The sequence below is a fragment of the Phoenix dactylifera genome, chromosome 3 (assembly GCF_009389715.1).
Source record: "Phoenix dactylifera cultivar Barhee BC4 chromosome 3, palm_55x_up_171113_PBpolish2nd_filt_p, whole genome shotgun sequence".
Classification (NCBI taxonomy): domain Eukaryota; kingdom Viridiplantae; phylum Streptophyta; class Magnoliopsida; order Arecales; family Arecaceae; genus Phoenix; species Phoenix dactylifera.
In genome coordinates, this window is record NC_052394.1 from 3083214 (window position 1) to 3096325 (window position 13112).

Genomic DNA, 13112 nt, shown 5'->3' on the forward strand with positions numbered 1-13112 from the left:
ACCAAAGTTCACCGATTCGGTACTGGAGCCCGTACCGGTATTACATCAATATAACATCGGTATGGTACGACATGCATTTTTTTTAACATAACGAAAGTCAATACGCTATCGGTATCGATGCCAGTACCGAAGTGGTATGGTATGGTATGTCCGATGTAGTCCAGTTCGATACGGCACGGCATATTATAATTTAAACACCCTGGAGATTTGGATACTCAGAGACAAAATTTGGGAAAATGAAGTCTCTCTAGGATCTAGGAAACTGAAAAAAATAAATAAATAACAAATCTTGAAAAGCCATGAAGTCGGCAAGGCCGGTTGCCGGCTTCATATGAGAGCCAGCCACTGATTTGGTGTGGGAAAGACAGCCAGCCCCATAGAAGTACGCAAGAAAAGCCGAGAGGAGGGTTGGTTAGGAGGTTCCTTCTCTCCTTGCCGTCATTCCTGTCGTCGCGAGAGATAATCAGCGTGTTTCCACTCACTAATGGCCGCCGCCGCCGCCTCCACTGGCCGTTTTCCTATACAGAACCCGGCTCCTCCTTCCGGTACCGTCTTCTCCGACTCCGACGCCAGCAGCGGCAGCGGCGGCGAGGAGGCCGCGGGCCGCCGCACCGCCCTTGAGGACTCGATCTTCGCCGCCTACCTCCAGATCTCCGGCCGCTCCGCTCCTGACCTGTCCAAGATCCGATCTTTCCTAGCTTCCGCCTCCGGCCGTGGTCCCTACGTCGCCTGCCTCATCTGCCTCGAGCGCGTCCGCCCCTCCGATCCCGTCTGGTCCTGCTCCTCCGGCTGCTACGCCCTCTTCCACCTCCTCTGCATCCAGAGCTGGGCCAACCAATCCTCCCACCGGCCTCCCTCCGCCACCCAGCCTGCCGCCGCCTCCACCGACTGGCCCTGCCCTAAATGCCGCCTCTCCTACCCAAGAACCCTAATCCCCCGATCCTACCTCTGCTTCTGCGGCAAGGTCGAGGACCCGCCCGCGGATCCCTGGATCCTCCCCCACTCCTGTGGCGAGGTCTGCGGCCGCCCTCTCAGCGGGAACTGCGGCCACCAGTGCCTCCTCCTCTGCCACCCCGGCCCCTGCCCGCCGTGCCCCAAGCACGTCTCCGCCCGCTGCTTCTGTGGTTCCCGCGAGGACGTCCGCCGCTGCGCCCAGAAGCACTTCTCCTGCAAGCAGCCCTGTCCTAAGCCGCTGCCTTGCAGGACTCACCGCTGTCCGGAGAGATGCCACGAGGGCCCCTGCCCTCCGTGCCGGGTGAGGGGGACGTACCGCTGTGCCTGCGGGAAGACAGAGGAGGAGAGGGAGTGCTCGGAGCGGGGGTTCCGCTGCGAAAGACCATGCGATGGGATGCTCAGCTGCGGGAAGCACAAGTGTGATCGTGGGTGCCATGCGGGCCCGTGCGGGAATTGCCCTCTTCAGGGGAGGAGGACGTGCCCGTGCGGGAAGAAGGAATATAGAGGGGTCTCTTGTGATGCAAATGTGCCTGCATGCGGCTCGACGTGCGAGAAGATGCTGAGCTGCAAAATTCATCAGTGCCCAGAGAGGTGCCACCGGGGGCCATGTGTGGAGACATGTAGGACTGTCGTCGTCAAGTCTTGCCGATGTGGGAGCTTGAAGAAGGAGGTTAGTCTTGGCTTCGGATGCCAAGGTGTTCTTATTATAAATTCAAAGTTTGGTTTTCTTTTCATTGTGTTTAAGGAAATCGTATGGGATTTCTGTTCCTTATACCTTGAAAATTGTTAACGTAATAGCTTATAATAAGCAAAGTATAACCATGTATATTAGCTGAATTTACACAATTGGACCCCAATCTAATATAGGTTCCATGCTATCAAGAATTGGTCTGTGAAAGAAAATGCCAGCGGGTACGAGATTGTGGACGGCATGCTTGTAGGCGTCGCTGCTGTGGTGGGGATTGCCTTCCTTGCCCAGAGGTGTATATCTTTCAAAAACTTTCTTGCTGTCTTCTTTCCAGTTAGGAGTCTTCATTTGCACTAGTACAGAAATAGTAAACTATTGAAAGTTCAGATTTGTGGCAGGAAGCTAAGATGCAGCAACCATAAATGTCCTTCACCATGCCACAGGTACTTGATCCCGTTGATGATGCCATATGACTTGATATTTACTTTCTGGAGCTTTCAGTGACATGTATATTTGTCTTCTCTTGTGCTATCTGTGCTGCAACGAAACATTGTGGTCAAAGATATATGGTGTTATCATCTGGCAAAATATGCTTGTCTAGGCTAAACTTAAGTCCTGAACTGATCAAAAATAGTCTTGTATAGCAGGAGAAATTTTCATTTGCTCCATATAGCCAACCAATGGTGTGTAATCTTGATTTCTCAGTCTGCCTTATACTCTTTATATTTATATATTTGTTTGTATGCAAAAATTGACAAGATTCCCTTTTGGTAATTTTCATTATTATTTTGTTTTTCTTATAATTAAATTATGTTGACCTAATAGAAGTCTCTTAGCCTTTTCATTCTTTAATGGATGCTAATATCTAATTCTGCAGATACATTCCCATCCAGGATTTAATGTTATAATGAGTCAGCAATCTTCAGTAGAATTTCTGTTTGCTAGAACTTTAAATTGACTCTTCTTGATAATTAGTATTGCTTTTCTCCACTTGTTTATGGTAAATCTTTTATAATGGCAATAATCTTTCGAAGATTTCTTCTTATTCATTTGAAATGTTATTTGTGTTGTTTGTAATTTTTATTCTCTCTAATATTGTATAACTTATTTTTTATCTGCATTTTCTTCCTAGAGGTGCCTGTGCTCCTTGTCCCGTGATGGTGTCCATTTCATGTTCATGTGGAGAGACACACTTTGAGGTGCAATTAATTAGATTATATATTTAAAACATTGTTGCTAGATTATTTTTTGTTCTATATATGTACTCGAAGAATGTATTTTTGTTGCCGTACATTTAAAAATGGTTTTTTTTTTTTTTTTGCTTAGCTCCAACCATTAAAACAAATCTTTGAGTGGCAAACAAACAAATCTCTTGCAGTTAATATTTACCGTGAGATTGTGCTGAAGATATGAAATATCATATGCTTCTATATATAGCATAGAAAAAAGTCTTAAATTAAGAGTGGCAAAATTTGACCTGGAAGTGCCAACTCTGACAACCCAACCGAAATAAATGGGTTCGGGTTGACCATTTTTAAATTTGGATTAGAAACATATCAAATGAAACCAGCCTATTAATAAAATGGGTGGATATGGGTTGGAAGTTTTTTAACCCAATCTCGCTTCAACCCGAACCAAACCCGATCCATGGCCACCCCTACTCGACCTAAACTTGCCAACCTGCACCAACATGCACAAAATAAATAGGTTCAGATTGGCCATTTTTAAATTTGGGTTGGAACAGGTCAATCCAAAACCAACCCATTTATAAATGGGTGGGTATGGGTTGGGAGTTTTTTTGACATGACCTACTTTGACCTAACCCGACCCGACCCATTGCCACCCCTACTTAAAATTCTTTTTGCCCACCGTTTTTTTGATGCATAGAATATGTTTTTCCAATTATACAAGTCGCAAACTGCATGAACCTATTTTTCTGTTTCAAGCCTGAAAGCTCCTCCTTTTAATCAATAAAAAATATTTATATTTATTATTATGGACTACACATAAATGTTTCAATTATTAAATGCCTGTGAGGCATTTATTCTATATTTGGTTTATCGCTAATCATGCACATAAATTACTTCAAAAATAATGAAATATATTTTAATAGAACTTTTAAAGTTTGTTTATTCAAAATTACACTTAAGCAACTTCTACCATATTTATCCTGATGTTGATATTGCTTCAATCAATTGTTCAGGTTCCTTGTGGGACTGAAAAGAGTCAAAAGCCGCCCAAATGTCCCAAACCATGTCATATATCTCGTCTTTGTATACATGCATCTGAATGCCGGGTAAAACTATTTATTTGCTTAATTTCAGTCTCCTCTAGAACATTGATACAACCTGCTATTATTTCCCTGAGCATTATTTTGTATGCCTCTTAGTGTTATGGTTGTGAACAATTGTAGATATCGATAGATTGGTTGGTACAGCAGTCATGTTGCTTATTTAAAAACAAGGTTGTGTGTGTTGCAACTTCACATTTGCACCAATAGCCTTGTTAGTTTCCTCCAGAATCTTGTTTATAAAATTGGTTTAAGTTTTATGGTGTCTACTGTACCATATTGTTTGATATGTATTATAACAAGACACCACTATTCATTCATGCATCTTTTATGTATCCCATTAGGTTACCTTTTATTAGAAAATCATGAATGTCAAAATGAAACTGACTTGTTTAACCATGGTACAAGGATAAGTGAAGGGGAGAACCTGGGCCATAGCATCTTACTGTCTCTTTCTTAAAACCAGTTAAGTTAGGAAGCTAAGATCTACAATATTTTCTAAACGTTTGAGCATCATGTTTGGATAATTCATTACTGGTCTATGATACATAATTAGCTAGTGTTATAAATTGGAAGTTATCATACAAGACTGAAGGTTTTATTCATTTTTGAGTCCTTTGTGGAAGCTGGATGAGATACAAGTGTTATCTCATCAGGAGAAATTAATATTGGCTGGACTTGAGTGGGTTAAAGGCCAGATATTAGAATGATGACCCCAAATTGCATGCAGAGTTTGGGTGACAAGCTGGTGATATATTGATCAGTCACATTTTAATGGTTGGGCATCTTTGTTAAGTTGATTGGAAAACTCTTTTAGTTGCATTTTTTTATTTAGCACACAAGTTAACTTTTTCTTATTATATTTTCTGGAAATATGGTGTCCTTTATCTCGAGAGAAAATTGCATTCAAGTCTCCTCACATAATGTTTAATGTTCTTTTCTTCCACCAGCCCCACAAGTGCCACTATGGAGCTTGCCCGCCTTGTCGAATGATTTGTGGGGACAAACTTCGTTGTGGCCATAATTGTAAAGAAAGGTTTGACATGTCGCTTGAACAAGATATTTTAACTTGTTCTATATATTTGATATAATATATTCCATTTACAATTAGGTGCCATGGTCCTGTGCCGCCTCCTATCCCAGAATTTACCCTGAAACCAAAGAAAAAGAAAGTGAACCAGCATATTGAATATATAACTGGATCACCCTGTCCTCCTTGCCAAGAAGTCGTTTGGATATCATGCTTTGGCCAGCATGTTGGGGAAGAACGTCCGGTATGTTTTTAACTGATCCTTTTTACTGAAGATTGCTAGAAGTATGCTACAGTTTCTTTTTTTCAAAAAACTGAATTTTCATAAAGGATCGCATAAGGCAGTTGATATTTCATCTTTCTTATGTGATTTTATGTTGATTTTTAGATGGTTTGCTCCAATAAGAGACAGTTTACCTGTCAGAACTTATGTGGAAACCTTCTCTCATGTGGCAATCATTACTGCACAAAACCTTGTCATGTTCTAAAGAGCCAACAACTGAAATTGGATCGGCATGAAAGATGTAATAAGGAACAGGCTCTCGTCCCATTAGATGCTGAGAGTGGACTTGCAGAGTCTTGTGAAGAGTGCTTCCTTCCTTGCGAAAAGGTTTAATTGCATTATTTTTATCGCACTACTTTTGTCAGGATGCATTTCTCAGCAATATATATATATATATATATATATATATATATATATATATATATATATATATTTATATTCAATATCACATCAAGACTCCTTTCTCTTTGGAAAGTTTCTATAATTAGTATTTTATGACCATCTTTATTTTCATATAGGAAAATTTACTTTTAGACAATTTCGTATCTGCTCAATTTTAAGTTGCATGCGTTCAGGTTAGGAAGCCATCATGTTCACATCCTTGCCCTCTACCATGTCATTCCGATGATTGCCCGCCGTGCAAGGTCCTTGTCAAAAGATCTTGTCACTGTGGTGCCATGGTGCATGTTTTTGAGTGTATATATTACAACAGCTTGAGTGACAAGGAGCAACAAAGAGTGCGGTCATGTGGTGGACCATGCCATAGGTAAGTTATACCCTTCTCTTTTTCTTGCTTCTTTTAATTAGAAGTCTACATTGTTGGCAATTTCCATGTTGTTTATTAGGTTTCTCGGATTGTAACTATGTATGGAATCATTAGATACGATTAATCATCATATGCTCATATTTATGGTAATTTTTGTTTTCCTATGAATTGAAAAAAGAAAAACCATGCTGAATAATCAAATGTAAGTTTATGTGATAGCAATAAGCATTCTACGCATGCCAAACTATCCTAATTCTATTGCATATTCTTGACACTATTTCAAGGTTCACAATCTTGGTATCAGACCTTGTACCGGTATCATATTGGAATAGTGACAATATGCTTAATATGGGGATTGGTTTGCTCACTGACACTCGATATGCCTCCTATACCGAGTATCAGAATTAGTACGATAACCATACTCCCAATACGGGAGGTTCGCAGTACGCATCAATATTTGCGAACCTTGCTCTATTGTGTCATCATTCTTATTCATGGTTTTCACCTCCCTTATAAGAGTGTTTGTCAAATCATTTAAAACCCAAATTGCTGCTCAAAACCCCTCGGATCCACTCCTTGCTTATGTGCTAATCTTTTATCTTGTCATTTGAATGCCCCACTAATGTAACCTCATTATTTCAAATAATTTGGCCTTAGATAAGCACCGATGCACAATTAGATTCTACATAGCCAATATTAAATAAAGGGGATATATATTTTTTATCTAATTTTTGCATCCTCACCTCTAAGTTCATCAATTTGATACATCTCAGCCGACCACCTTTTGGACAATTTTTTGGCGCACATTACTCTCAATGTTAAAGATTAAACACTCTTCAAGTTTCAGTTCATGGATATGTTATAAGGCTTTTTAGGTTCAACCTGAGTGGTGGTGAATAACTACCATATTTCTCAAAAAAACAAAAGTTTCAGGTCATAATATAGTTATATTGTATTATAGGTGTCATTTTGTGTTAATCAACTGAAAAATGCATCCTAGAATTGCATATGCATGAAATCGTCAATGATAATGTAACGGCCGAAGTTAGGAGATTGCGCTAAATTTCAACAAGAAATCCAGGCTAAACTGACAAACTAGTTCCAAAAATGTATCAAAACATAATGGTGAATAATACTTTTTGTTGTGTAAGAGATGAACTAATCATAATATGAAATCAGCTTCCATTTTCTCTAAATCTATCATAAATGTTTCCAAATTAGGTCACGTCATAAACAACTTCAATAAGCACTGCAAAATAATGGTTTTGGGATGGAAGCAATGAAATCAATAGTTGCAAAATAATTGGTACTGCTAAACGCTATCCCGAAAAGTGAATCCGACTGGGCTTTCATCTCGAAAAAGGATGGGCGGGCTTTGTCCTGGGCGTCTTAATATTTGTACAAATAAAATTTTTGTATGATGAAGGCAATTTTGAAGAATTGTTGTGGGGTAGATACATGAGAAATACACTTCTTGAGTGTTAACAGAAAACCATGTCTGGTGAAATGTAAGGGGAAATTTTGAAGAACTTGAAATGTATAGGCTGAAAAGTTGACAATAAAGAGGGCATGAGTACATAAAATTAGCTTAAGAAGATACATGGAGGTGAATTTACAGGGAAAGTAGTTGTAGCATATCAAATGTCGAGGAACACTTGATATGTTGTGGCCATGTGCCACAAAAAGTAAATGAATCATCTTCTGAAAGAAACAAGGAGGAGATGGGCAACTGGGGTTTTCGGATAACTTTGATACGGATTGTGGGAAAGTACCTGGAAGAGCTTCTACTAGTTCCAGAGAAAAAGATGATTCATATTGCCAAATAGATGGAAATCATGGGATAAGGCCTCTTGGTTATGGGTGAGGCTGCAGTTACTAAATTATTATTTTTTTGCTATATGTCCATTTAATCAGCTTTAACATGATGAAAGAATTAATCTCTTATTGTTGATTTTGTATATTGGCTCCTTGTTGATTATGTTGTTTGTGTGAGTTTATAGCTTGTTTACATTGACTTTTTTTTCATACAATAAGAGCACTATCCTTGTGAATGTTTATGTGCAGAAAGTTATCAAATTGTCCACATTTATGCTCTGAAACATGTCATCCTGGTCAGTGCCCATCAATTGATCAATGTTTGAAAAAGGTAAAGCTGACACCACCTCAATCATACTACGTGATGAAAAATATTATATTCTTCTTCCATATGATCATCGTTTTCCACTTATATTGTCCCAATAAATATTATGATTATCATATATGCTACTGATACTTAAATTGATACAGTAACTTCATTGGTTCCACCCACAAAATACTATGTTTTTTTAATAAAGTAAGCACAGAAAGCAAGGTATGCAATGAACAGTTTCAGTGTCATTTTGGCAGCAGGGAGCCCTAATTTGTGAATTCAAGGAGATTGTATATACCTATCTGAATTCTCTGCTCGACCTAATGGTAAAACAATGGAAACCCATGTTGGTGGTGGTGGTGGTTGGATTTAAAGCTGAAATTGCCAAAAGAAAGCCTAAATGTAAACACAGAGAACAACCCTTATTCCATTCGTTCATATTGTTTAGTTGAGGCTCTTAAGCATGGTGACGTTGGAATATACTTAGTAAAGGAGAAACCTTAAGGCCAGTTACTCGAAATCAACCCTTCAAAACTAAGTTTACAGTTTCATCAACTCCTTGAAAAAATAGTTAACAATTCAAAATTAATGATAAATTATCCAATTCAAGATACAAACCATGAAACATGATATGCACTATGAAAATTGTGCGGAAACCAAAACTTATATATTTTAGTGGTTTCTAACTTATTCATCAAATAGGTGTTAAAATGAATGGTTTTAATACCATGATACTATGTTTTATTATAATCTATTCATCAAAAATCTAATGAATTTAAATCTACCTATGTTTTGAAGATTGCATAGATCATGATACATTAAATGGATTATCAATATATGTGCTCGATCATGTACTTTACCACACTAGTGCATATGATATCTTCATTTTTTTGTATTGACTTGATGCATAGGTTAGAGATTGGAAAAATGTATAAATTTTGTTTCTAGGCTTTTCTTGTAGGATAGGTCATATTCAATAGTTTGGATCTTCAATTTGAATGGCGTATCATTGATTTTAAAATCATTAACTTCTTTTACAAGGAGTTAATATAAAGTGTGTGTGTGTGTGGTGCTAGACTTAGCTACACTCAAGCGGATCTTCACTCAGATCCAATCAAGTCTAGATCGGATAATGGAGTCCCACATCAATGATCTAAGCCATTGAATATAATATACTCTCTATAAACTGTGTACATACAAAAAAATCATGGAATTTGGAGACCCCTAACCTTTACATTAAGTGGTTAAAATATTGGACAGTTTAAATAATATGAAACAATACATGTTCTTTTGACCATTTGATGCATAGGCTAGGAGTCTCTAAATCACATGATTTTTTATGTGTAAGCTATTTAGAGATAATAGAACACATCCAACAGTTCGAATTATCAATATGAGACCCCCATCATCCGATCTGGATCTAACCGAATCTGAGTGGAGATCCACTCGAGTGTAACCAAGTCCAACTCTATATATATGTGTGTGCATGTATGCACATACACATATATATATGTATATATACACACATAACTTCATTTGAAGAAATTTTTTTTAATGTTAATTAACAATTCTCAAATCACACTTCTTAAGCACTTTTCATGAGACACACTTGCCTTTCTCATTTCCATTATTTACTGAATTTTAGTAAATGCTAAGGAACATGTTTCTTGGTCTTTTCATTATTTCGCCTCTTTTTTCTTATTTTGTCTGTCATCTTTGTCCACTAAGATAAGCTGAAAGGGTGATGCTATAAAAAAAATTAGCTCATGTTGTTTGGATTAATGCATTTATGAAACACCACTATTGCTTGTCTCAAGACTATATGAGAAAGGTGGGCAATTAATTTAAATTGAGAGCCTATTGCAAAAAAACATGTTAAACTTTGAAATAGATCCAAATTTGGCAAGTGTGATTGTTTGGTCATTCCCTGTTTTGTTTTGGAGGATGCAACAAAAGGAGGGAAAGATGTAAGGTAACATGGATGGAGGTTGTGAAAAAGAAATGGAAAAACTTGAAGTGACATATCAGGAAGTTCTAAATAAGAATGTTTGGCGAATGAGGAACCATAAAGTCAAACCAGAAAGCTAGATAATTATGATTATGGCTTTATTATATACATTATGGCTATTGTCTAGGTTTTGTAGCAAAGTATTCTACTTTGGATTTCACTACGACTCGTATTGAAAAAAATATAGTTTTATGTACAGCATTCATTCTTTTTTTTAAAGAAAAAGAAAAAGAAAATCAATTTCTTAGGAAAACTAAAGTGACACTGTTTTTTATCTAGCTTCTTATTTTTTTGCTGCTATATCTTGCAAGGTCACTGTCCGTTGTGCATGTAACAACCTGAAAAAGGAGTGGCTATGCCAAGATGTACAAAAAGAATATCGCAATGCTGGTCGGGATCCTAGAGACGTACCAAGGAGCCAATTTGGAGTTGGTCTGCTTCCATGCAGTGTAAATTGCCCTAATAAAGTCAGGGTTGTTGAGTCAGAATTACAGCTCCGCAAAACTAGCGAGGCCAAGGTAATATATAATTTGCTATGTTATTTTTGCTACTTCCTAATAATTCTTTTAATCTGTCCAATTTTTATACTTGGAAAGAACTGGATTGTCACCATATACTCTAAGCTATGGGTTTATTACAGAAGAAATAAGCACATTCATTTAAGAGTCACATTTGCAAATTTTTTTATTTATATATTCATCATTACCACCAGTGCCACGACCATTATCATTTCTTCAATAAGAAGTGTTACTCCTAGTCAGTTAGAAAGTGAGAGAGTCATTTTGATTAGGGATGCAATCAAGCCAAGCCGGGTAGCTAAAGCCTTAAGCTCAACTCGATTTAAATTACTCGGGCTCAAAACTCGACTCGAGATTGATCGAGCTTTAATAGCCAAGTTCGAACTCGACTTGGTCAAAAAAAATACTCGAGATCAACTTGACTTAACTCGAATATTAACCGAGCCATACTCGAGCTGAAGTTCGAGCTCGAATTCAAGCCTTGATCATAATTTAAAATATGGTTAAAACAAAATATAACATAATATTATCTTTAAAATATTGAATTAGTGAGATATATATATATTATAAATAAATATAATATTATTAACAATATGTATATACTTGACTAGGTTCGCGAGCCTCTCGAGCCAAGTATTTTGCACTCGACCTTGACTTGAGCTTGGTAATAGTCAAGCCGAGGTGAGCTTGGACCCAAGTCGAGCTCAAGCAACTCATGAGCTGCTTGGCTCATTTTGCATCTCTTATTTAGATTTTAGTTTTAAGTGGAAAATATGTTCTGTTGAGAATTTTCTTTTTTTCATTTGTTTTAATCCATGGCCAACCCTAAATAGAAGGTTATGATATTGTTTGTTTTAATCTATGATTTGCTTATTGAATATCCTATCAGAAAACTATCTTTATGTGTAGCTCAAGGTGATTCTTCTCTCTGGCTTAATTTATTGTTGCTCTTCTTACTACACGAATTCATGATAAATGCATTTGCTGAAAGAAGTATCCATCCAAGTTTCCGGACACTCTGGAACACTATTAAGCGTGTTTACCTGCGGAAGCTTCTCTAAGCAAATATCTGAACAACTAAAAGTTAAGGTCATGATTCTGATTCAAATCAGAATTAACTTTTTGTGGTTTCTTGTTCAAAATAAGGATCAAAGTTTACGGACAGGACTCTTGCTCTTTATGGCATCTCTGTCTCTGCATATTAGCTTTCTTTTCTAGCGTACTGATTCTCAGTCAGAGGTGAAGTGAGTTTGTTTTATCACGTGTGACATGTAGGAGAGGAAGGATTGTTGCCCTTCATATATAGGATAAGTAAAATGTGGCTTTAAAAGGAAGCATGCATTTTTTGTGTCATTTACCAATGCAAGCAAATTCTCTTGTTTGTAAATGCATGCAATATGTACTACTTCCCTTGAGGTGTTAACTTTTGCTTCAAATTTATTTCCAAAGAGCCCAGTTGTGGAAGTATCAAATGTCCCCAAGCGCCGGAAGAGACGTGAGCGGGTACAGGAAACCAGGCAGGCTTCAAAATTTCAGGTTAGTGTTATCTGTTCTAAATGATGTTGTTGTATTGCTGCTATTTTCATATGCATGATTTGAATTTTCTTATTTTACACAGGCAATTAAGCAGACTGTTTGGAGATTCCTTTTGTTTATTTTGATATCTGCAATGATCATTGCAAGTGCTTACTATGGTTATAAGGGCCTTTTCTGGCTTTCCGATTGGATGAATGAGATCGAAGAAAGAAGGCTGAGACAAAGATTTCCAAGAGCTTGATCTTCTGAGAAAAATAAAAGCCGTTGGATTTATTTATTTGTTTACATTTAGTTACCTTCTGGTGATCACTAATAATGCCAAATCTAACATGTTCTATTTATAATTGTACAGTGTGAACCAGAAAAGCTATTTGAGCTAAAAGTTGTAATGGTGCATCAGACATTTTTGTTTAATGTTGTAACCATAGACTAACTCGACATTGTTGATATTATTAAGGCAGAGTTTACAGAAATGTAATATCAAAAGGGTTGTAGGAGTTTTCCGTGATTGGTGGTCAGCGAAGCTTTATATCTTCATGGGTGCAAGTTTGTAGATGTTGTATTCTGTTTGAAACAAAATATGATGCCTCAGGATTGGGTTGTGGTTGTTTGATCGAAATTATTTGGGTGTCCTGTTTGTTCGGTCAAGAGTGTAACATCATTGGAGCTGCTGTTATGGTAAGAAATGGACTGTTGTTTGCTTGCTTGCTTGCGAAATTACCATTTTTAAGGCAACGTTGTTTGCTTGGTGTGAAAAATAAGTCGCCCAACAGTGAAGGGGAAGACGAGGGGAAGGCAACGTTGGAGATGGCTGTGCTTTTGTCTTTCGGGTGTAAACCGGCTATCCTCGATGAGAGAATAAGATTCAGAGTTTCTAGGGGGGAGACTTTATGTGAAGCTTGCGACATATC

The 13112-nt window shown here is 37.7% G+C and overlaps 1 protein-coding gene across 1 annotated transcript; it reads left to right on the plus strand.

The window, feature by feature from the left end:
• Positions 1 to 347: 347 nt before the first annotated feature.
• LOC103709629 (NF-X1-type zinc finger protein NFXL2) lies at positions 348 to 12717 on the plus strand. Its single transcript, XM_008795074.4, has 13 exons — positions 348 to 1624; positions 1822 to 1935; positions 2030 to 2085; positions 2775 to 2841; positions 3846 to 3938; positions 4883 to 4968; positions 5044 to 5206; positions 5351 to 5572; positions 5821 to 6011; positions 8076 to 8157; positions 10459 to 10665; positions 12115 to 12201; positions 12284 to 12717. Exons 1-13 carry the CDS (start codon positions 485 to 487, stop codon positions 12440 to 12442), a joined length of 2667 nt encoding a protein of 888 aa, XP_008793296.1. The 5' UTR covers positions 348 to 484; the 3' UTR covers positions 12443 to 12717.
• Positions 12718 to 13112: the final 395 nt, after the last annotated feature.

Bases quoted from the DNA above. Each gene is read 5' to 3' on its own strand.
- LOC103709629 (XM_008795074.4), top strand. From the start codon at position 485: ATGGCCGCCGCCGCCGCCTCCACTGGCCGTTTTCCTATACAGAACCCG. The intron at 1,625-1,821 runs GTTAGTCTTGGC...AATCTAATATAG, and splicing joins GTGGGAGCTTGAAGAAGGAG to GTTCCATGCTATCAAGAATT. The intron at 2,086-2,774 runs GTACTTGATCCC...TTTTCTTCCTAG, and splicing joins TGTCCTTCACCATGCCACAG to AGGTGCCTGTGCTCCTTGTC.